Source organism: Falco peregrinus, chromosome 16, assembly GCF_023634155.1.
Source record: "Falco peregrinus isolate bFalPer1 chromosome 16, bFalPer1.pri, whole genome shotgun sequence".
In the NCBI taxonomy this organism is placed as follows: domain Eukaryota; kingdom Metazoa; phylum Chordata; class Aves; order Falconiformes; family Falconidae; genus Falco; species Falco peregrinus.
Window position 1 is genome coordinate 7,307,771 of NC_073736.1, and position 24,100 is coordinate 7,331,870.

General features: G+C 40.0%; 1 protein-coding gene across 1 annotated transcript; it reads right to left on the reverse strand.

Moving 5' to 3' along the window:
- Window positions 1–1,082: 1,082 nt before the first annotated feature.
- ST7L (suppression of tumorigenicity 7 like) lies at window positions 1,083–24,093 on the reverse strand. Its single transcript, XM_055819630.1, has 16 exons — window positions 23,777–24,093; window positions 22,793–22,875; window positions 20,932–21,091; window positions 20,327–20,381; window positions 19,668–19,783; window positions 17,974–18,052; window positions 16,983–17,137; window positions 16,333–16,430; window positions 15,602–15,716; window positions 13,771–13,843; window positions 13,002–13,104; window positions 9,679–9,829; window positions 9,450–9,542; window positions 6,603–6,661; window positions 1,852–1,921; window positions 1,083–1,618 (listed from the first exon to the last, which is right to left on the reverse strand). The coding sequence occupies exons 1-15, from the start codon at window positions 23,973–23,975 to the stop codon at window positions 1,868–1,870; spliced, it is 1,593 nt and encodes a 530-aa protein (XP_055675605.1). The 5' UTR covers window positions 23,976–24,093; the 3' UTR covers window positions 1,083–1,618; window positions 1,852–1,867.
- Between the last annotated feature and the right edge of the window lie 7 nt (window positions 24,094–24,100).

Here is a 24,100-nt window from a genome sequence, read left to right on the forward strand (position 1 = left end):
AAATTTGGTAGTACCTTTCTGTAGGGCTCCCCTCTTGACTCCTCAATGAATTCAAGTATTTAACTTGGATCAAAGCCCAGTCAATAGAAATACACAGTGGAAAGTAACAATGGGATTTCTACCTAAACACGTGTGTTTCCTCTCAGCCAAAGTTACAAAAAAATGCACAGGCAACTGCCCACTCCATAGTACTTTGCTTACAAGGTAAAGAATGATTTGGGGGGAAAAAAGAAAACAAAAGAAATGCATCAAGACAGACTATAGGTCAACTCAAATTGACCTGTAATTGATTGATTTAGGTATTATTATCCAAGACAACAGAGTAGGCTACAGTAAGCTTCTTCCATCCAGGATTCAGAAATTAGAATACTTTACACCACCTTTGAAAGAAGCCATCGTCGTGGCTTACATAGTCCTTCACAAAACTCAGCAAGATTAAATGTAAGTATATGTGTTTCTGTAAAATGCAAGATGATGGACAACTTTTGATGTGCTCAGAATTAGCATTTATCCATATGCCTGTGCTATTTTTATTACTTCCACTTTTAAGAAGCCTTGGCTAACTTGACCCTGCTTTCTCAATGCAGAGCAGCAGACCCAAATGTGAAAAAGTAGACGTTTTCTCTAATGGAGAAAAGTGGAAACAGAGGTCACGCCGATTACCTCAAACCACTTGGCTGCCACAGCCATCTTTTCACCTCTGCAGTAAACAAACCCTCTTGGACGGTCATACATGAAGCAGTTCCTTTGAAGAGTGCTTCACATCTCAGCTCTCTTCAAGTCTTGATACCAACAAGGACAGTATTTTGGGCTAAGACTTGAAAGTTTAGGTCTCCCAAAAAGACTCCTATGCATATATCACACTTTCGGCAGTTTCAGAAACCTCCTGTTCTTCAAGGCAAAGCAGTTTGAAAGACAGAAGATGTACAATTAAATCTAAAGAAGTAACAATATGAAATAAGAGACGTTTATACTACCATTTCCTTGCATAATGCAAGCTTATAGGATACGGAAGAAAAATCTTTGTTTGCACACTATCATAGATATTGACAGACGCTTAAGAAGTCAACAAATTCAATGTGTTAAGAAGCAACCTTTTAATAAAGAAAGCAGAACCATACTTTGCTGTTAACAAATACTTTGAAAGAGGCTTATAAAATTAAATCTAAGCCAATTATCTGGTGCATCTGCAGCTGAGAAGGAAGTGTCAATACTCCAAACATCTGCTCAGTTTGCGTCCCCTCCTTTCTTCCAGAGGAAGTATTAGCTTCCAGTTGTACAAACGATTAAGAGAGCAATAAGGTATTGCTCAACAAAAACTATTTTCTTAGATGCTTACAGACTAAGGCCAAAGAAGAAATTCATATGTTAAGCACCATTACCAACACGGAAGCCTGTCAAAGATACCAGTTTGAACAGCACGGCTTTCTTCCTTGCCCGCCACACCTAGGGGTCAGCTAGCCACCAGGGCTGAGGCTTGTGAGAACAACGAAATCAAACCATCGTGGCAAGCACGCTCCAGTCACACTGGAGTTGGCTGATGTCAGAGACTGGAGAGCAGGAGGACCTTGATGTTTTCCCTAATGAAGCTGAAGGGTGAAAGAAGAGTTCTCAACCACTGGAATAAACAGAACACAACAAGAACAAATTAGCTCAGTTTCCAAACCAACATCCTTTCACAGGCTCAAGGTACGAGTGAAAAACCACCCTGTACCTTTCCCTCAACAGAGCTATGATCCCCTCAATGCTGATGCCATGAAAGCGGCTTGTAGTAAACATTACATTTTAGCCAAGACTCACAAAGGAAGAAAGAACCCTCTGGAAGCCACAGCTCCAGCCTTGTCCACTCACCCTTGGCACAGTCCATTCAGCTGGAGGCCAGAACGCTGGGAGCACTCACAGGCCACAGCACTCGCAGCACCTAGGCAGAAACAGGAGGGGTTAGGACAGCGTTTCTCAGGGCTACAACTCTTCCAACTGCTCTGCAAACTGCACCTTCAGTGCTGAACAGACTGGGGAGGAGGGTAGTGTATTTTCTTGGATATTCAAGCATGGATTATTTATAGGTCATCAACTCAAAATGTGTGAAAACTGAACAGACCATCCACCAAGACCAGCCTGTGCTTCCAGACAGGATCCATATTCTAGATGCCATCTGAACAGTTCCAGAAATAAAGATTAGGCTAAAGCAAATGCTGCAAACTCCCCTGCACCTCCTCAACCCATCCCCCAAGCATTCTGCTGAGACTCGTGTTATCCTCATACAAACCCTCTTTTCATGAGGCAGCAGTGACAGGACTCATTTACTTTGAGGGTTTTACTTTGGTTCTCCTGGCTTCTATCATAACCTCAAATATTACATTAAAAAGGCTTTTAAAACATAACATTCACAGCAGCGCAGGAGCTTTTCATTGCAGCTAGCTTCTTCCCTGCCTGTTTGCGTGTGGCACCTTCACGTTAAGTGCATGAGTTAAGATGTAGATTAGCAAGGCAAGAAACCTTTGCCCTTGGCATCGACACTCAGCTGTGACAGGAAACTTCAGGCTTTTTTTCTATGAAGTGTAGAACCACTCATTACACATTGGCAGGGAAGTGCACATCTCCAAACTATACACATTTTGTCTTAGATAAGCAAAAGACTCAAGTGTTTATAAATATGAAAAGTTCAGCAGCTGGCTAAAAAGTTAATTCTCCAGTCTCACTTAATGAGCTTTGGGGAAAGTGGTAGGGGGATTTGTTCAGAAAGTAAGGCAGAGTGTCACAGAAAGCAGGACTTGCCAGACAGGGCTCTATTTAGTCCTATTTTCTGTCTCTAGATGGCTGCTGTCAGCAAAATGGCAAGGAATCCTCTAATGGGGAGCTGTGGAACAACCAGAACGAGAAATGTTCTCTCCTGATCTTGCAATGTAAAAATTAGCCAATTTTTAATTTAAGTCCCATGACTTCTTCCTTTGTTGTGAATGTATCAAGCGATCCATATCAAAACAGTTTGAACATGGACTGTCTTAGGATTTTATCCAATTCCCTGCACAAGGAAGTTGTTTCCAGTAGGATTCAGCAGGAACACTGCTGCAATGTTTTCCCAGTACTTTAATATTAACTAATACTGGTCCATTCCAGTGGCATAAGGATCAGACTTAAGAAATGTGACTGATTTGCTTGGAAGGTAAGCATGTTAGGAGTTTTCAGGAACCTCCAAGATGACTATTGACAGTTGTCTGATGTCCCTGTCTCTAGCTTACTTGAAGTCAGACTTGGTGTCTTTGTAAGATACTACAGAAGGAATTGTACAATGTCACATTTGCAAGATGATATATACCTACCCAGTTCTCCATCTACGTAATTACTAAAAAATAAAAATTCATACTGAATGGAAAAATAATCAGACCCATTTGTCTGCACTTTCAACAGAAGGTTTTCTTTGTGTAACAGAGTATTTCTCAGGTTGCTCAGTGAACTGTGTATCGTCGCCCCATTTGCATACCTCCTTCCTTCTGTCACTTAGAAAATTCTGAACAGCAACTACATAAAGAGCTGTCTGACTATCAAGAACAAAGTAATTCACCGAGAGATCAGAAATCTAGCTGAAACAATCAGCAAGGCTGAGCTCTTACCCACTGACAGCCCTTGCACTCGTACTGCAGGTCACAGAGAGCTCTCTACCACTGCCTATTCCACTGTCCTCACTGGCACCGACTCACGTGGTACACCCTCCCTTCATCAAAGATCATTAAAGTCTGAGTTGCAAAAGATCTAGCAAGAGCAACTGTGGCTAACTGGATCCGTAAATGCTAAGTGCTCTGCCAGCACCAGTCCCTTGCACTTTCTACCTGTGCAAGGCAATGAAAAATCCCTCTGGCACCTGCTCCCAGGGCCAGGGAGCAGAGCAGGACTGCCTCCTGCTCCAGAGGGAGCCAGCTCACAGCCGGTGCCAGTGCTCAAGTCTCTGTTGATGGTGTATTATGCTGTATACATTGGAACTAGTAAATGCTTCATTGTGATTTTTGGCCACTTGGAATATTTTTAGCAATTTGCCAAGGTTTACCCTGTGATTTATTATGGAGGAAACAAACTCAAGCACTAACAAATGAAAATATGTAAACTCAGACTTTTCCAGTCAATAGAAAGGTATTCAACTTCTTAAAACCCTTTAGAGGCACGCAGTTTGCTGTAGGTTAAATTGCTGGAAATAACAGTTTGCTTAAGAAGCAACTGAAATGTAATTTAAGGAGTCACACTAAGTCAGATTGACAACAAAAAATTCCATATACACAATACTTTCCAACTGTTATTCCTAAAACTGTGTCCTAGATTTGCTGGGAATACATTTTGTATTGCTTTTGTGTATACTGCCTAGAACTTCATTATCTCAAACTACTATATTTAATAAGTTAAACACACAGTATCATGAAAAAATACTTGAAATAAATACACAGGAAAAAATCCATTAATTCATTTAGAAAGCTTAAAGCACTAGAACTACCTGCAGATAATTGTTTTATTATAGTGTTCTTGGGTGGAAAGGAAGGTGTCATTACATAGAAGGTAAATTTCCATTTTTGGTATGAAAATTCAACTAGATGCTACTGCCACATACCCCCAGAACACAGGAGATAATGCTGTGATGGCTGCTAACGCTATACAGCATTATCTGTAGTTAAAATACTGAAGCTCTCTACAAGTAAAAATATTTGTCTGATATTGAATATCATTGTTTCTTACAAGTGTTCTGGATGTTTCTGAAAACACCAGGAATGGGATCAAGAGTACAATAATCTAATAAAATGAGGAAGAATATTAGTCATTAGAGTATGATTGGGAGTTAACATTTCTATCTAAATAGCAGAATACTGGAAGATGGTATTTCTTTCTCAGCTAGCAATCTCAAATTAATAGAGAATTCACGTCTTGTCTGTTTATTTCGATACAGTTTCCACTCTTGCCAGTATTGAACTAGCACAGTGAGTGGCAAGAATCCCTTTGTCTGTGCCTGACACCACTGAGACTTGGTTGGTGGAATGATGCAGCAATACGCATGATTCTTGATCTCTTTTCAGCTGAATAGACACTATCCATCCTTGCCTATAGAAAACAAGCGACATAAACACGCTGCCAAACGACCAAACCCCGGGAGTTTTTTCCCCCACCTTTGGACATATCACTCGACATTCAAAATGGCATTACGCAAAGCTAACTCGTACAAGGTCTTATTTTGGTTCAAGAAACCCAGCAGAGAGAACTTCACCAAGCAATTCTTTGTTAGCATAACATTTGACCTTGTATCTCTTTGGAAATCATACAACTTTGCTAATGCAGTCCTTACAGAATTAATCAAGCAGATAGTTAGATCCTAGTTACTATGAACCCAGCCAATTATGAGTAGCACTGAAATTTGTCACTGGCATGTCCAACTACATTTTCCAACATAAAGATCAACAGAACTGTGTGGAAATGAGGCCCCACTCTCAGACCTGCATGACTTGGGCACTGCAGACTAGAATCACTAGCAAAGCCAACGCTTTTAGGAATGAAGTATTCTTGAGAAAAAAGGCTTACCTCCCAGGTCGCCATTACCTGCTGCATTAAAACAGCAAGATGACATAACACCTTTCACCCTCTATTTTGACTAGCAAAGCTAGAATAAATGATTCACTGAGTGTTTGGAACTCTATTTGCCACTCTGCTCTACTGCATGAGATCCACTGTTCAATAAAGGCCAAATATACTGCATGGCTTAGTTTGAGAAGTGGGGAGAGGAAGCTGCCTATGCAGTTTCTCCCTCCATCAAATTAAGACAGCACCGTTCTCAGAGTCCAGAAAGATGACAAGATTACAGCCAGCAGCAATGTTAACAGGTAAGCGAGGAAAAGAAATCCTTAAAAAAGCAGGGCAGAGAGAGGGAGAAAGACACACAGAAGGCACCTGCAGAAACAAATGGCTCAATAGCAGACATATTTACATATACTTAAAGCAGCACAGATTAGAAATTTATCTAGCTAAAAGTCTGATTGCCATTATCAAGTCCAATTTCTGTCCTTGAACAGGTACTCAAATGATAGATCTGTGGTCACCGAACACATTCTCCATCTAGTAACCAGAACCAGATGAGATATAAAACCATTGATCTAGTTCCCAAAAGGTGAGTGATAGCTAACCTAACTTCTGAACCTGGCTTACATCATGCTAGTACTCTTCAATGTTCACCAAGAGACCTGGTTTTCCAGCAGTCCAGCCTGCCTTCTACTCACGTCTCAAAATCTCCAGGCACTTGCACTGCAGTCTTCCACTTCTATGAGTATAAAATTCACACTCAACGCAGTGCTCTGTGGCAAAACTTCTCTGGTGCTGAAATGCTGCTCTCTCACTGTACGAGTGCAAGTTAAAGCCATGGTATGTTATAGTAACAGTTCACCTTCTTGTCAAAACAGACATTTTGCCCAAACTTCAACAAGTGTTTGTAACTAACTAGATTCTAACAAAAGCAGATAAAATAATTCATGCCTCACAAGCGTGAGACTGACTGGAGCCTACCTCACCATGGACCTCAAAACTCCCAAAGGTCCCACATATTACCTAAGCATATTGACAGAGACAATACTTACAGTTTTAGCAAAAATGACCATCAGCTCAGGGAACTGGTGCGTAAGGAGGGCAAGCATCGCTGAAAAGGAACATAGGCCTGCTGTGAAATGGATGAAAAAGGGAAGTTCCTTCTGCGGGTAAACTGAGACTTCATGAAATGCTGGAAGGAAAAAAAAATGAAGGATATTGACACTTGATAACTGAGGACAGTTTTCTGAATTATTTATACAGTCTTGTAACTCAGTTTTAGACTTTCAGCAATAAGCGTGGACTCAAGACTATTGTGCAGTACATCTTAGGTCCCAGTACTTAAACTTCTAAAAAAATTTCCCCCTACTTTAAATGCTTGTCTTCAGTATTAACAGTCACTACATCTTTCTCTTCCCAATTGCCTTTTCACTTGCATAGGCTTGATTTTTGAAGCATTTCATCAGGCTTCATTTTTGGTACCTACTCTTTTAACAGGACAGAGGGAAGAAATGTAAAATTCACAAGGTGTCAAAACTACCTAGAGCAATTTAAACAATTCAGGTATTTTCAACCCTCTGAAGCATTAATCCTGTTACCTGAAGAGAACAGCACACCTCCCCATCCTATAAGCAGCTCAGCAAGCACAAAACAACCGTCATGTTACATACACAAGCAAGGTAGCTCCTTAACACTTTTCAAAGATTTCTGGCTACAGTAAATTTTTTCAGAGCAGCTGACAGAGTAGACCTCAAAGAAAACAGTACCAGGACTAGGTTATAAATTCTGTACGTAGCAGCTCCTTGCAATTTCCAATCTATGGTAACAAAATCAAAAGAAGGTGATTAGACAGCCTAAGGGCTGGCATGTGGAGCTTTCAGCACTCAAGACACTACTACCGGTTACTAGCTGAGGACCTGTTTGGTGAATTTGCAATTACTGGCTCTGAATACCTGCAGCTCTGACTTCTATTCAATGATTTTAAAAGGTTTTTAAATAAAGAAAAAAGTTTCTATAGATATGAGTAACTCAAAGGCTGCGCACTTCTTGACAAGCTGTTTTAAAAAAATAACAAAAGCTTCAGAATTTAAGTAAGCCTTTTCGTAAAACAAGAGAATACAATCGTACTCATTCTTAAACTGAAGGCTGAGAAGGAAAGAGACACTTTACCCTCTCAGCTCCTGCTCCTGAACGCTGTCCCAGGAAAGCTACCATTATAAGAGAAAAATCAGCAAGTGGCTTGTGCTCTTGCAACTCATTAATGGCAAAGGGCTTGAGTTTTGGTTTGCTTTTAAGTGTGATTCTGGAGCACAACTAAGTAGAACATTTGGAGTTCCATGTCTAACGCCCATCAGAGATGCTCAATGTCACCCCAGAGATTATCAATTCACCTTTGTAACAGGCAGCCAGCCCTGCTAGTCTGACAACAGTCACACACTCCTCTTTACTGAGCAGCCAAAAGAAACCACTTCTCTACTATGGAACGCTCTGATGCTCTCCATATGTAGAAACTCACCTGATTCTTAAAATATGGAGCAATATAATTTAGGACAGGTCCCAACATGAATTAGGAAAGCCTAAAAATATAGGAAGGATTCTTTTTGCAATAGTTTTTCCTACACTGGGAAATTAAAAACAAATCCAAAATAGGTAAGGACAACTAAAGGCAATTCTATACATTCACAGCCATCTAAGAATTGTTACTAGTCAGACCAACACAGGACTTTTGAATCATTGATTTGGTCAACATTATTTTAAATAGATAAATTTAAAAAAATTAAGTGTCAAGATTTCTTGAGGAAGTACTGCAATAAAAGTGTTAAGATGATTTTATTTATGGGTAGGTTTATATTTAAAACATAACAGGAATGCGTGAGTGATCGTGTTGAAATATCTGCATGTGTTGGTGTTTAATTATGCTGGGAAGTCTACAATTTAGGGTTAGTTGCTAACCAAGGAATTCCTTGTGCAATATCCTGCATAAGTGAGAAATGAGTAATTTAAAGCAGTCTGGGGGCAAATTTAAATTACACATTTTAAATATAACTTCAGGCTTTAAAATAGAAACACGTATGTGTAGCTTTCCTTTCCACAGCTGTGGTCTCAGTGGGTCTGCTGGTGCTTTTGCAGTAGCCCTTTCCAGTCCTGTGGGACGTGTGTTTCTTCATGACGAAGTTCACCCCCAAAAGAATTCTATCAACGTCTGTAATTAACAGCCCAATTCTAATCTAAATTAATGCTGTTTTCCTAAATATGATGACCATGGGGCTCTAGTAATTTAGCTTGTTTGCCTTACCTAAAGAAAAACCCCATGTAGGCTCATAATTGCATAAAGTAATCTTGAAGTAATGAGCAGCTGGAGATGACTTTTCAGTGTCAAATGCTAGTATAAATCCATAAAAGTACCTACACAGGTAGGAAGTTGCAGGAAGCATACTGTCCAACAATACGTATTCTATGAAGCTATAGATTAACCAAGGATTCTCTGTAAGATCACAGGTTCTGCTAGATACCTGAATGCAGGACTGGAACCAAGCATTTATCACTTGCTAAAAGGAAATGGCTCCTCTACAACAGTCGCCAAATCCATGACTTTTCAAAGTAATTTAAATAACTGGTCCATTTTGTTGTTCTCAGAGTTGGCCAAACTTAAGTCTGAATGTACCACACACAGACTTCATCTTTGAAGGACCTAAGCTATTACAGAATCAAGCTAACATTTACCACACACACACGTCAAGTGCTTCAGGATCATTTGGGAGGGACATCAACAAATAGCTGAATCTCCTTCACAGGAAGCTCAAACTAAAAAAATCACAGTAAGGTAAATACAGAATACCACAAACTGAACATGTCCCTAGCTTATGTTTTATTATCATTACTGCTTAGAAACCACTTACTTGGCAACAGTTCTCTGTCTGCTGTTTCTGTGCAACTCGGATAGGGATAGAAAAGATGACCTTTCTCTAACGGGTATGGGATCATCCTAAATGCTGGAAAAAAGAGTGAATGGCATTAGATCTGTATCTAAACCAGCTTCTCACAAAGAGAACCAATCATGTTTGAGGTGAATAAAGGCAGAGATTAGTCTACTGTACAGGAAAAAATAAAACCAGGAGAGATACTTACTGCCTTCCCATGTACAGTGCAGCAGATTTAGCGCCCCTTCTATCCTCTTCCAGTGCTGGAGGTGAAAAAAAGCATATGCTACTGCCTCACTGTCCCCTCGTTTCAGAATATGCTCTGGAGGTAGCACTAAGCTTTTCATTTCTAGTAAATACTGAAAGTAAAAACAAGAAGCACACTTGGTTACACAGAATATTCCAAAATCGTTAATCATGAAACATAAATGATCATTTGAGGCATAACTGACCATATCACACAGGGGCCAACATCTACGTGCTGCAACAGCCCAACCCTGACAGCACAGACAGCCAGCACTCACACACGAAAAGCAGCAAAACACACATCTGTGTACAAGACTCTCAAACTGGGTTTTTTTACACACAAAATACCAGGAAAAAACCCACCACCAAACAACTTCCGTAAGGCAAAACAAAAACACATTCTTGTGGAATATACATAAAGTATAATGCTGCAGGTACAATACCAATGAGCTGCAAGTTTAGGCTAAAAAAACCCAAACAAAACCCCAAACCAACCGTATTTTCTGCTCATCATTCAATTTTTCAGTGTAAGTGAAAGTTTCAGTGTAGGAGGCTAAGTACTTATCAGCTCTCAAGTATGAGTAGTAAACCATAAAGTGTCAGTATGCTTAACCAAAGGAAGAATAATAAACCAAATTCAGGAAAATCTTGTTTTAATGTGGTTTTGCTGGACTACCACAAAGTAGCTCTAATTTCAGATTTTTTCAGTTTCAGCCTTCTTCCTACATCAGCAGAACATCTGATGCACAGAAGGGTCAAAGAACACAAGGAGTAATCATTTTCCATTTCCCTTGAAACACAGGACATGCAATTTTGTTTTCTCATGGTACATTAAAAAAAGACAGGTATTCAGCTGAACTTAGCTTTTAAAAACAGATGAGTAATTTTTACAAGAATGAAATAACAGTTTCAGCTCTAGTATTTACCTGCGAGTTGTCCTCTGCTAGCATATAGTGTCTTATTCAATAACAGCCAAAGTTAATCCACATCTTTGATCAATGTAGCTGGCAATTCCTTTGACTGTCTCCCAAAGTGTAAGAATGCAGCTAACTCGCCGATTTATTTCAGCAGATGCCACAAACTATGAGATTATTTACTAATCCAGTTTGAGGACTTAACTTTTCCCATTCAGATTCTTGAAGGAATGTAGGAGGGGTTGTGCCCCGGCCAAATAAAGCACATTTACTGCCTGGCTAGGTTCTTCTCTTAGTGCCTTGGGCCTACGCTCCGGAGGGTAATATTCTTGCTAATCCCCTCTAATCCTCTTCAATTATTTTTTTTTTTATTTTTTTTTTTTAACACAGTAAAGGATCACTCACACAGTGCTGCTGTGGGAAAATGGTCTCAAATATCTGACCCTTGACCTGACTCCTCATGCTCTCCGCAGCGCCCGCTTTTCCATTGTGCTAACTGCACAGAGCACAAGGGACTATAAACGCGATAGCAGCAATGAAGCCCCACTGCAAGTATTGCCACAACATGCCAGTGCTGAACCCCAGGCTTTGGCTGTCTTTGCGCCCGTGTTACCACACAAACAGAAAAATTCCAAAGTCTGGCAGGTCTTTGTGCCCTTGTTTAAAACAGGCAAGGTATCAGCACTGAAAATATGTGGGGTTTTGCATGTTTAAGAAAATCTTTACACGCAACAAATCTGTAAGATATTCAGAAGATGACTGGACAAGATTGTTTCTTATGTTACCAAAGTCTAGTTACACATCTCTGGTTTGAAATGGCTTGAGTACCAGTTTTCTAGCACTCTTTAAAGGTCTTCCTAACTTTTGAAACAAAACCCATCCTTGTAGAAGCATAACTCAGAAAAAGAGAAACAAACATTATTTTCCTTACGCAAAATTATGTTATGTGCAAAGACAACCACTTTCATCAGATGCAAGAAAAGGATTTCTGCTTTACATACTCATTTATTTTTAGTCCATGGGACAAAACAGACTGCAAATTCAAAAACCAGATTTTCTTCCCCACTAATCCACTGTAACCCATTGGGCAAGTTATTTCACTTGTCTGTGCCCCTGTTAACTTGTTTGAACCCTTGTTCACCTGTTTGCGTTGACTGTGAGCATTTTAGAGCTCTAGGTAGCCAGCACTAACAAAATTCTGTCCTGCCATCAAATGAATTGCTGTTTCAAAGCAATACTGTAATAAAAAAAGCCCATGAAGATGACTGGATAGGTATACAATTAGAAAACAAGATCAAATTACTGAAACCTGGAATCAGTTTCCATGATTGCCTGTAGAAGTACAGAACATATTTTGTTAACAGCCTGTTTGAAATGGTATCTAACTTCTTTAAAAAGGTGTGTGAGGCTCCTGAAACAACTGGAGGATATACGAAATAAAAGAACTTTTAGATAATGATAATGCATTATAATCTTCTTCCCCTAAAGGCAGAGGCTAAAGAAAAATCTGTCTGAGACTGTCTGAAATGAACTTGCTACGCTCTTGATCAGTCATGCAAACAAGCAGCAATTTCTCCCAGCAATTAGCTTTCTCAGTGCACATTCTATTAGACTGGACAGGCAGACAGAATAGAGCGGCTGGATAATTCGAGGCTTCACAGCAATAGTCACCGGGACTCCATGATCATTTGCAGAGGATTAGGTCCAGGACTAAGCCAAGCTTCTGCATTCAAACTGAATATATCACCAACACAGTACAGTAAAAAGCAACGTTAAGATTTTATTTTCACTCAGTGCTCAGCAGAATCTGCATCTTTACCATTTCAAGTAATGCCAGACATTAAATTGCAGCCTGTAGCGATACTTAATCTTGTTTACATGTGGATGAAGAAAATAAGTGATTGTAGATCTTTCAGTAACCCGAGTTCTAAAACCATGCTCAGAAGCACAGCAGAAAGTATTTTGAAATACTATGAGTGGTTATTGTTTGGAGAACCTAATTTGGCTTCAGGGATTTTAAATATTTAAATTTCTATTTGTTAATGCTTACCCTTACCCAATAAAGGACCTTCAGAAATAGATTACTCCATTTTTCATGAGTTAAAAAATTCTGAGTTTAATCTTTTTGAAAAAAAAAAAAAACCAAAACCAAAACCCCACATTTGATCATCACCTACTGCAAACAACTAATTCTGGCCACTGAACACTTATGATCTAAATACTAGTGTGTTTAACAACTCAATGGCTGGAGTTACAACAAACTTCAAGAAAACATGGGACTAGAGAGGCTCCAATAAAAAGTTCATACTATAACATGATTTTTTTCATAAGACGATAAAAACAGGTTTGATAGGAAATAAAATACTCTTACCTTTGGAACATGAGGGTTAAATTCCACAGCCCTGTGAATTGCTTCCACAGCATTAATTTCTGCTGTACTAAGCCCTCTTTTAGAGGCAGTTTCTGGGGAGAACCTGAAGGGAAAAACCCATGCTGAACAAAAGTAACAAATAATAAATGCTAACCAGGTGTCTATTGATTTTAAGTTTGCAGTTCACTAAAAATTGGCTGATTTATCAAGAACAATAAACAAATCTTTCTAGGAGACAAACATTCCTGTTGATTTTGTTATCTTGACTGTCATCCATGCCCTATGACAAAGTTACATTTAACTTTTTGAAACTTTGTATCAGTCATGTAAAGTAATTGAGTGCCCAGTCTTTCATATGATTGTTACAGCATCACCTACTCTGTGGTAAAGCCAGAATCAGCTGTGCAAGTAGACCAGAAAAAAAGTGAAATGCCAACGTGAACTACCATAAATATCCCACACTCAATCCATAAAACAAAGAACTGCTGAACATTGTGAGCTGGACACTGAAAACAAAATTTACAGAAAAGCACATGTGTATACGTCCACTCCTGAAAAACATCTCCACCTCCATTAACTTCATGGATGCTTAGAAGAAACTGTAAATTACATTTAAATACACACACACATATATGTATATATAAATACATTTCTAGGAGCAAGTTAAGTGTAACTGCTACCTATTGGATTTAGACCTCTTTATTTCATGTTTTACAGCATAACCCAAGATTAGCAACAAACCACTGTTTTCACAAATGTACTTGCTTACCTTTCGGAAACAGCTCTGGCTTTTAACAGTGCTGCTGTGTAACATATTGCTGCCGATTTTGGAAGACTGATATCTATGATAAAATAAAGTAATTAAGCTGTAATATTTTAAGGCAAGACAACCATTTTAAACCTACATCCTTTAAGCTTAAAGATTTTTACTTGGGTATACTAGACAATGAATGTAACATCTGGAACATTTCAGCTATGATGAGAAACTCAGAATTTCTTTGCATAGTCTTTCTGGTCACCAGTCATTAGGTGGTAAAAAGTAATTTTTTCTTCTAAAGGTACCAAGACACTGAAAGTGAATTCAAGGAGAAATGCATGTATAAATACACACTTAAGAACGGTGTACTTTTCCTGTATTAACCCATGAAGGTTTAAAATAAGCTTCTAATCTTTACTTAGTTTTGCAACTGCACATTAACACTGTGTTTTATACAATACTGAATGACAGACCGACTAGAAGCTGACAAAAAAAAGATTACAGACAGGTAGACAAATTTTAATGAAAACGCAATTTCCATTCTTTTCCATTTCCATGGGAAAAATTCTCTTAGTTGTAGGTTTTGTAGAATATCCAAGGCCAGGTCTGAGCTGACAATTACAGATTAGAAGGTTAGCACTCCACAGCACAAGTTTACTTTAAAAGCAGACAAAGTCTGGGGTCTAATTCCCAAGTACCATGTTGTGTATAGTCAGATGGGTCTTGCTTTTTTTGTAAATCCCATCCTGGGCTTGTCCATCACTTAACAGAAATCTGGCTGTCGTGTCAAGCAAAACACAGAGGTGCTACAGAGAGTTTGAAGCTCATACTCATTTTTCCAGATGCTCAGGAAAAAAAAAGAATCAACAACCCTTTCTTAAGAAAGTGGTGCAATTCCTGATGTTAACATAAAGAAACACTAGGAAAAGAGCCAATGGTTTTGTTAAATTAATACGAACACAGAAGAACACGAACGGGCAAGTAACAGCAGCAGGCTGCTAGGGTGGCCACACATAACAGGCATAGGATTTGGGCAAGAATATTGTACTTTTGATTTCCTGAAGCGATGAAGAACAGAACATACTGACTCCTCAAGGGCAGCAAATGATTGCCACAAAATACTGCTTCCAGGCCCCTCAATTCTGAAGGTGATTGAAGGGACAGCTTTGACAGCAGCACTTTGTACATTAATGATGTAGGCATTATCTAGGTGGCAAAACTCTGAGGACAATAAAGTATGTATTTTATTAACCTTTATCTAGACTTGCACCTGAAACACATTAGTTAAGATGGAAAGTGAAAGCAAACTACCACCATTTAATGGACCAAAGCTTGCATACCACTAACCTCTGGCAAGCAGTATGCTTGCATGTTGCTAATCTTTGGCAAGCAACCTCAGTATCACAGAATCACGAGGCCAGGCCTAGAAGATGACAGAAGTGAAAACTATCTTTTCCAGCTTGTTTACATCAATTACTTAGGGGGCTATGTGCTAACTGAAAAAGGTTGATGAATTTAGGCATAATGAGGGATGTAGAAGAGATTAAAAAGTTAAAGTAATCCTTGAATTGAAGCAAAGTGAGCTTCAAGATTTCTTTACAGATTAGAAGTAACTTAAAAACATAAAAAGTAATTTGTATGCAATTTAGCTTGCCTAAATTTGACCTCATCATTCAAGAGAAAAAACTTAACTCTGGAAGCGCCTGTTTGTTGCCAATGAATGGAATACAGTCAACTAGCTGAGATTGTGGGTAGGCATCTGCTTTTGGACAGGCACACTTTGCCCACCTCACCTATACTTTCATGTGAAAACACAGTTATTTCCCCAATAACCCTCACTTACCATCATACTTTGCTAAAACTGCCTGAACATCTGCATAAGCTTGTAACTCCAGCAGTGCCTCCAGGAGGTTTTCATGAATATTCAACATGCTGAGAAGTGGAAACTCTTTCATCAACTGCAAATCAGTAAAGAGAAATAAATTAAGCACATACAGAATTGCACTTGAATCCCTGAAATATTTAACAAAACCCAGTACAATAAATTATGCCTTTTTAATGTTCTATTCTTTCACAGTGTCAAACTGGCATATAAGCAGCCTGAAAGGGATTGCATCATTTCTACCTTATTTTTTTGCTATATTCACCTACTGGAAAATAAGTATACTGAGGTTCATACAACATGCTCTCAGCTGAAATCTGCACAACTCCTACAGTGAGTTGGTTTGGTCTGTAATATTTTCCTATGAAAAAAGGAATTTACAACACACTTTGGGGAAGAAAAATTATGAAGAAGTCTAAAGTTGGCTATTTTGACAAGTTAAGTTGCCAAGTCAAGTGTGTCACAAACCAGACAACAGAATCATGAACATATGACATAATATACAAAAATTTAAAACCTGCATGTAGGAACCAAAAAAACCTGTTCTCAAAAAAATCCCGGATCATGATGTGCAACTCTCATTGGAAAATAATTCAATTACATTAATTATGATGCCTAGAAAGGAACTTTATGAACTTGGAAACGTGACTGAAAACAACAGTTGCTGACCATTTTTTTTTACTTTTACTTACATCTCTCATCATTTTTACTGCTTCTCGTATTCGTCCAAGTTTTCTTGCACACATTGCTAGTCTCCTTTTCACATACACCAATACATTGGTGTCTCTTCCTGATTACAAAGACAAAAAAATATAATCTATCAGCTTCATTCTTACCTCTCCTTCCCTCTCCAAAAAAAAAAAAAAAGAAAATCACACCAAAAACACCACAACCTTTTCCTTTCCACATGTAAACACATAAAATAATTACTACTGCTTTCCCAACCAAGGCCCATCAAGATCCAATGCCAGCAACTTTTAACAAGGTTAAATGACAAAAAAAATTCTGTTTTTTTCCAAAATGCTGGGCGGTATAAAAGAAGGTGCTACTCACACACACCAACTGCTTCATTGGTCTGCTCTACCTATCCGACTTCCCAAGACAATAACGTACTGAGCCTCAGAGAGACAACCCCCCGATGGAACACACAGCGTAACTGCCACCTCCTAAGATTCATTCAGGTACTACAAAAGATCACGTAGCACACCACGCATAAACATGGCTAAAATGGTAGTAACTGCCTCACTGAATTGGGAATCAAACTAGAATCACTAATTATAACTTTAGTTTCACATTTCTGCTCACACAGAAACAAGAGTTTATGTGATTCAAAAGCCCTTACTCAGCTGTGCTTCGTGCTGGGGACTTTGGGAATGGCAGTTCTGAGATTTTCTGTAGATCATTTCTCCTGCTTTCAGAGCCTGTTTGAAATACTTCTCAGCATCCACAATAGTTGTTGCTTCTTCCTCAGCCAGGAGGACGTACGCAGTGGCACAACTGTAATAAAGGAAAAAACCCACTAATTATTCTGAGGGAAAAAGTTTTGTATTTTTTTTAAAAGTGTTAAAAGCATTAGAAATGGGCAGTTTTTACTTATGTTTAATACCTTAGCATTGACAATATTAAACTATCAAAATACTGACTTGAGTTTAAACTGTGGATGTCAGGAAAACAGAAACCTTTTCCATTTTACAGAACACACACACACATTTGGAGAAAGAACAAAAGAAAGAATTATAACAGCAAGTCAAATTATGTTTCTTGAAATATTAAAGATGCTCTAGCAATTGTCTGGAGAGAGGGGGTTTTTTGTGTGTTTGGTTTGCTTTGCTTTTCTAAAACCAGGAGGTAGACATTATACACAAAACCAATGAGACCACATAACAAAACGGATCACAGAAGTGCGTGAAATTCTTTAGTTTGCGTTATAAATGTATTTTCAAATCCCTTACAGGAGTGGCACATGTGAACTCCAAATACAGCATTACCACAATACTATCACTGAAACACACATGATTTCATATTCAATTTACTGTTCCACATCTAAATAAGATTTCTCATTTGTTATTGCTAGTGGTAAGAGGATATTTAAAAAAAAAAAATCTTGCCCAAGAAAAAGGGAGAACAAAAAAGCTGGTTTTTATAGAACAGTTCAACATTTCAGTGCAGATGACAGCCCCATGTGCAATTCTCACAGAAGCCCCCCTTAAGCTATTCAAGAACTTTGCCAAAAGTAAATTATCAGAATAAGAAACCGACAGTGTGCCCCATAACACTCATCTTAATCTTTCACACTAGAAATACAGGAATTGAACATGTACTCTAAAACTTACTCATTGTTCAACTCTAAAGCTTGATATGCTGCTTTAATCCGGGCTTGAGGGTTTCTCTCTCGCCATGCTTTCTGCATAACTGTTGTAAAAACATTGAAAGGCTGGTGAGGGACAGAGACATGGGTGAAACACCTGGGAGCCAACAGAGGCAACGCTGGCTGCTTGGGCACCAGCTCCACATTAATGTTCACTTCCATTTTGCAAATTCCTGTTTGCTATATGATTTTTACAGAGAAGAGTAAACAAGTGTTTTAGTTGCAGTGTGAGTTTCTACCACAAGCAGCAGAATCTTGCAACTTCTCATTACACCCCAAATTTAATTTAAGAAAGCAACACCCCCAGGAAGATTATTCACTAACCATTTAAGAAGTCCTACACTGAGAAGCAAAGACAGCTTACATAACCAGGCAGATGTACAATTTCTAAATTGCTACAGAAATTTGGAAACATTTCCCAAGACCTGTTGAAATCTTGGCAGGAGCAATTGTTAAACACAGGTTCTTGCACAGACCTGCACAGAATTTAATTTAAGCTTTCAAACAGAACTTCAAAGGAAGCATTGACAGACTAAGCTGAAACTATACCCATGCAAGACATACATTGAGTATTTAGACAACTACCAGATCATAAAAGGTTAAAATATATTTTTTTTTTTAATTTCAAAAGCACATTTGAGTGGCATAACATGGCAAAGCCAATTCAAGATGTACTATAATAATGCATCACCTTATCAGGAAGTGTTCAAGGAAACAATTAAAAAGACTAAAATCTATCTACTCAAAAAGGTTGTTCAAATTACAACTTTAATTCGAAATTACTGTTAGATAAGGAGCAAACACAGTTTCAGTGCAATGACTCAACCCCTCCCCGCTATGCTTCCATTAGTGAAAAATGACAATCCCAAACTGAAAACCAACTTCTAGCAAAAGAACAACATACTCTGGGATACCATTTTCTATGCAGAACTAACAGCTTTCACACTAAATAGAGCTCTGAAAGAACTCCAAAACCTTACGTTCATGGAGTTACGTATCTGGCCTATCTCAAGTATGATAAGAAAACTGAAGAATCTATACATGTTTCTTTTGGAACAAAACCTTCTGCTGTCCAGCAAGAATAACGTGGAAAAATGTTTGAGTTTTCTTTTGGAAACAAAATATTAGTCTTGGCTTAGCAAGCGAGACAATACACTCCATTTTGTGAAACCAAAACACATCGTTCATACCAAGCATGTCACAGCCAGCTGACAACTAACACTTCCGGAACTTGACAAATTGACAATAGTTTGCACCCAGTCTGACAATAACCAGGTAGAGAACATTTTCTGCACTAAACATGTGGAACTCAACAAAAAGATTCTGGAGACTACGCTATTCATTAAGGTTTACATGAGACCACATCTTTGACTGTTGAGAATACAATCCAGTTTTTCAATATCGTGTTGTTAATTATTTGAAAAACATGAAACCTTAAAATACATCAGGATCCTGACAGCCTTAAAGTTAGAGGAAAGAAAGCACAAGGTAAAAGAGCATCTTTTCACTAAATACATCTATTAAACCTCCTTAGCAATGGAGAAAGACTATAATTTCACAAAATATTTGACACAATAGCTTGCGCTACCTTGAAATATATTTAGAAAAACACTTTATACTCTCCAACAGTGAAACACCTTATGCATACGACATCAATACCTGTATCTGAAGGCCGAAGGGCATCTGTGTCACACGTGAAAAAGTTCTGATGATCTTGAGCAGACAAATTCATGTCATAGTATGTAAGAGGCTCCTTCCCAGTCACCCACATGTATCTTTAAGAGGAGAAATTTCAGTAAGAGGCACTCCTAGTAAATAGTAATGCTGATATCAAGAGGGATATCTGATGTGCCCCACAACTGAAGCTACTGCAGAAGATTTTTATTAATAAAATTCTGGTAGCTCCAGTCTTTTAAAGTACTGCTGCTCCATAATCTGTTCAAGTTGTAAAGTTCTACGGGACCTGGCTTCCTAGGAAGCAGCTTTTCTGATGAAATAACATAAGGAGATTTATAATACAGCCATATCACTTTAATAAAGAGAATTTAGATTCAGAAACACTGTATCAGCCTCTGAATATTTTTTTCTCTTACTCTCCAAAAAAATGATGATGTTAGAGTAGTATTTGCATTCTTAACACTGAAACTGCCAAAGCTTGGATAGGTGCCTTTTAAACACACGACTGGCATCAATCACCCCTATAATCTTGCAGGTCTCGGCTGTCTCCTGACATTACTAGTGTAAGCTCTGTGAAGAAGTCATGTGTATGCCCCCAATTAATTTTAAAAATATGCAATGGGAAGTAAGATAATTAATACCTGCTATACTCTGCCCCCCTGAAAAGATTGAGAGGATTTCGCCACACTTTGCACTCTAGAAAAAAAGAAGTAGTACTTTTTGAGTTAAGAGCACAGAAAATACTACCTTGACTTTAAAATGCAGTAATGCAAATGTACTTTTACTTTCAAAAGCTGCTGTAATTTCATTGTTATACAACCTGAGCACAATCAGACAATCAGTATATTCATAAACTTCTGCTATCCCCTAATATTTTTGCTCCCCAGCATTGCTGGGGTACACAAAAGCACATAGTGGAAAGATTAAACACTGCCATTTACACTCATGTAATGTTTCTCTCACACATATTCAGAACAGTAAATATCTAATGTTACTGAAACAGTTTTAGCTAAATATGTAATACATTTTCTAAATAGTATTTTTAATAATGAATGTTCAGATCAAAGATGCATTATTGTTTAGTTCATTTTTACCATTCTTAATAAAATGCGTTGTAAGATGCTGGCCTTTCTCCACTTCTTACAAGCACGAAGGCCGTTTAAAAGCCAGCTCATGCAAACCAGCCACGACCTTGAAGCTTAAGGAAAAGCTGTGCTACAGTGTGCTGGGACAGACTGACAATCACCTGGCATGCTCTGCCTGCTTGTCTCACTCTCTCCAGCGGAGAATGCTGCTGGTGTTGGCGGGCTGTTTTCTGTGCCACCTATCAGGGGCCTCAAATGACTCACAGAAACCTGCTCGATGAAAGATGTGCCGTATTTTCTGAAATGCCACCATTCAAACACCTGTCACAGGAGAAAAAAGCATCAGAAATTTCCATAGGTGACACCCTTCCAACAAACATCAGAGATGAAGAGCCAGTTGTTCATAGCTAGTATATCCCCTTGCAAATAACTATAAACAGAACTTATCTACAAACTAATTATCTGGTTTGGCCTGTCTTGTCATGCAGGATCACCTGCATAACATGAAACAGACTGAAAAACAAAAGTAAAATTTTAGTCAAACGTATGTTCCTCCCTCCCAGAGTCATTAGGATAACTTCCAGGGGTCCTCAAGCTATGGCCCCCCAGGGTCCTCAATCCGGCCCCCGGTATTTACAGACACCCCCCGCCCTCCCTCCGCCGGGGGTTGTGGGGGGAGAAACCAAGCAGCCGCAGATGACTGCCTGCCACTTCATCCGTGCGCCAGCCCCCTGTTTAAAAAGTTTGAGGACCCCTGTTCTAGACCCTTTCAGAAAAGGCCTGTATAGGAAAACTGTGCATAGAGGCAAGAACCTCAGGACAGGTGTATTCTTCATTTTACAAAAATATTCTAAAAGAATAAAGCACAAAACAGACAGTTAAACTGACATGTTCTGCCATTCAGAAAAGTACAAAGAGAAAAGGCTGAATTAACAGCAATCAAGTTCACTTATCAGAAATTTGGGTCAAAAATATTACCATCTCTCTCTTCGAGGCCATCAAAGATACCCACTTATCACAAGTCCTCAAGCACTATACCGTATTGTCAGTTCTTGACCAACTTCTCTGAGTATTTTCATTACCAAGCAGAAAACCATGATGTTTAGACAAACTGTATTCTTTACTAGGAAGCATTACTATAAATAGTGGCTGACCAACAACCACTTTTTTCTCTTAAGAGCAAACCTACGTAAAAGACTATCACAAGCACAATCCATCTCCTTATATGACTTTCCTCAAATCCTTCAGTCAAAACCCAAACAATATTACAGCAAACAAGTTGTTTCTGCCACATAAATAAAACACTTTAAAAAAAGCATGGCTACAAAAAAACACCTATAAAACAGATTTTGCACATTCTGGTAAATAGGTTTAACTGATGAGAAGAGACTTTTTTTTAGCTTTTAATACTGAAAATAAAGATTAACATGAAAGATTTGTATGTAGTGCCGCAGTCTGTATCAGGGTCAGACAATCATCACTGCAGAAACAGCTGCGCTAGCAGAACTGACCGCACAAGTATGTCCCATTGATTTCACAGTCAGCCACGTCTGTGCACACTGTCACACAAAGATGAGCTGAATTATTGGTTCGTTTTCACGCCAAAGTTGTTAAGATAGTTACAAGATGACACATGCATAAAAGTTCACCAAAAGTTACTGTGGAAGCTAAACCCTTAACTTAGCTTAGGAGAGAGAAAAATCTGTGTTTTCTTCACACACACAGACACAGAGGTCTGCAGTTTGCATGCATGTTTTACATTTTTAATCTATGTACACATATACTGTTATGTACCTCCTTAATACAAGCCTGAGTTCCTAAAACAGGTACAAGTTATTTTCCTTAGTCTCAACATACAGCATAAATAGAAGAATATATACAACAGAGAAGATACTGAGCAAGTTCCTTCCTAGTACAAAGGCACCCTCTAGAGTCTGATAAAAAAAAAAAAACACGACTGCTTTTACCCCTAACAAAAGCATTTCAGAGGTGCTAGCTGTTTAAGAAAAGTGGACTACTTACAAATATCAGCCCAGATATAAAAGATGAAGTCACTGTAAGGGCAAAGTAGAATTTCGGAGTCAAAGTGCTTAAGAACACAGTCACTGTTAAGAGAAAGAAAAACAAAGACTTAAACAGAATTGAAAAACAAGTAGCTTTTTATTAAACAAGGCTGAATGAAATATAATGCAAACACATATCACAACATACCAATTTTGTAGATAATGTTGCTTTGTTAGAGAACCCTGCCTATATATTATTTGCTGTTTGTAGCCATCTGTGCCAGTGATTTAGGTTATACACCCAATCTAAAATAAGCCAGTGTAAATTCTTAGACCAAGCTGCCTACAGTTTCAGCCATATCATGGCTGGCGGACCAAAACAAGCCAATGCAATCTATTATTTCATTTTAATCTAAACCCAAAACGCACTGTTTTGATGCAAGTTCACAGTCAGCGTTAAGAACATGCATCTTCCACAGACCTCTCCTTCCCACCACTCGTACCACAAGGCCAGGAACGCAGCTGCTGGTGCTGCTCCAGAGGGGATGTTGTCCCCACCTGCCCAGCTGCTGTCCTCTGCCACCGGCCCGGGGGGAAGCTGGGGGGCCCAGGGCGGCGCGGCCCGGCCCGGCGGTGACGGGGAGCTCGGCTGCCGCAGGCTCCCCCCGGTCAGGGCTCCAGCCTAGCAAGGGCCCCCAGGTGCCTGCTGGGGTGCGAGGTGGCCGAGGCACCACGAGAGCCGACTCGGGTGTTTCCAACCGTCGCGGGTCTGCAGAGGCCGGGGTTGCAGGCGCAGCCCCGGACACCGGGGTGCCCCCAGAGTCACGGCACTGCGAGAGCGCTCGGTGTGTCGCTGCGGGAGGCCCAGGACGCGGGACCGGCCCGCAGGTAGCTACCAGGACGGACCGGCCCTGCCCGGCGGTCCCGCAGCAGCCCGGCGCGGGCGGAAGCAGCCTCCCCGCGGCGAGCCCTCAGCCCCCCGGCGCGGCCCGCCACATCTCACCGGCCGCCAGGCCGTCCCGGAGCCGCAGCGGCACCCGCAGCACCACGTAGAAGAGGCCGAGCCCAGCGGCCACGGCCAGGAGCCCGCGAGCCCACGGCGCCGCCGCCGCCGCCCGCCGCCGTAGTTGCTCCCAGCGCCGCAGCGCCGCGGCCGCCCCGGGGCACGGTGGGCCCCGGCTGCTCCCGCCGCCGTCCGCCATGGCCGCCACCGGGGGACGCCGGGAGAGGGGCGGGGCGGGGGGCAGGGCGGGGCCCGGGGGACTCCGCCAGTGTGGGCAGCCAGTTCCCCGCGCCCATCGCCGCTCCCCCACCGCGGCGTGGGCCG

Excerpts from the sequence above, each read along its gene's own strand:
- ST7L (XM_055819630.1), bottom strand. The coding sequence starts at position 23,975 with ATGGCGGACGGCGGCGGGAGCAGCCGGGGCCCACCGTGCCCCGGGGCG. Across the intron at positions 22,876-23,776 it reads CCGGGACGGCCTGGCGGCCG|TGACTGTGTTCTTAAGCACT; the intron begins GTGAGATGTGGC and ends TTCTCTTAACAG. Across the intron at positions 1,922-6,602 it reads TGGTCATTTTTGCTAAAACT|GTGCTGCGAGTGCTGTGGCC; the intron begins GTAAGTATTGTC and ends GTTTCTGCCTAG.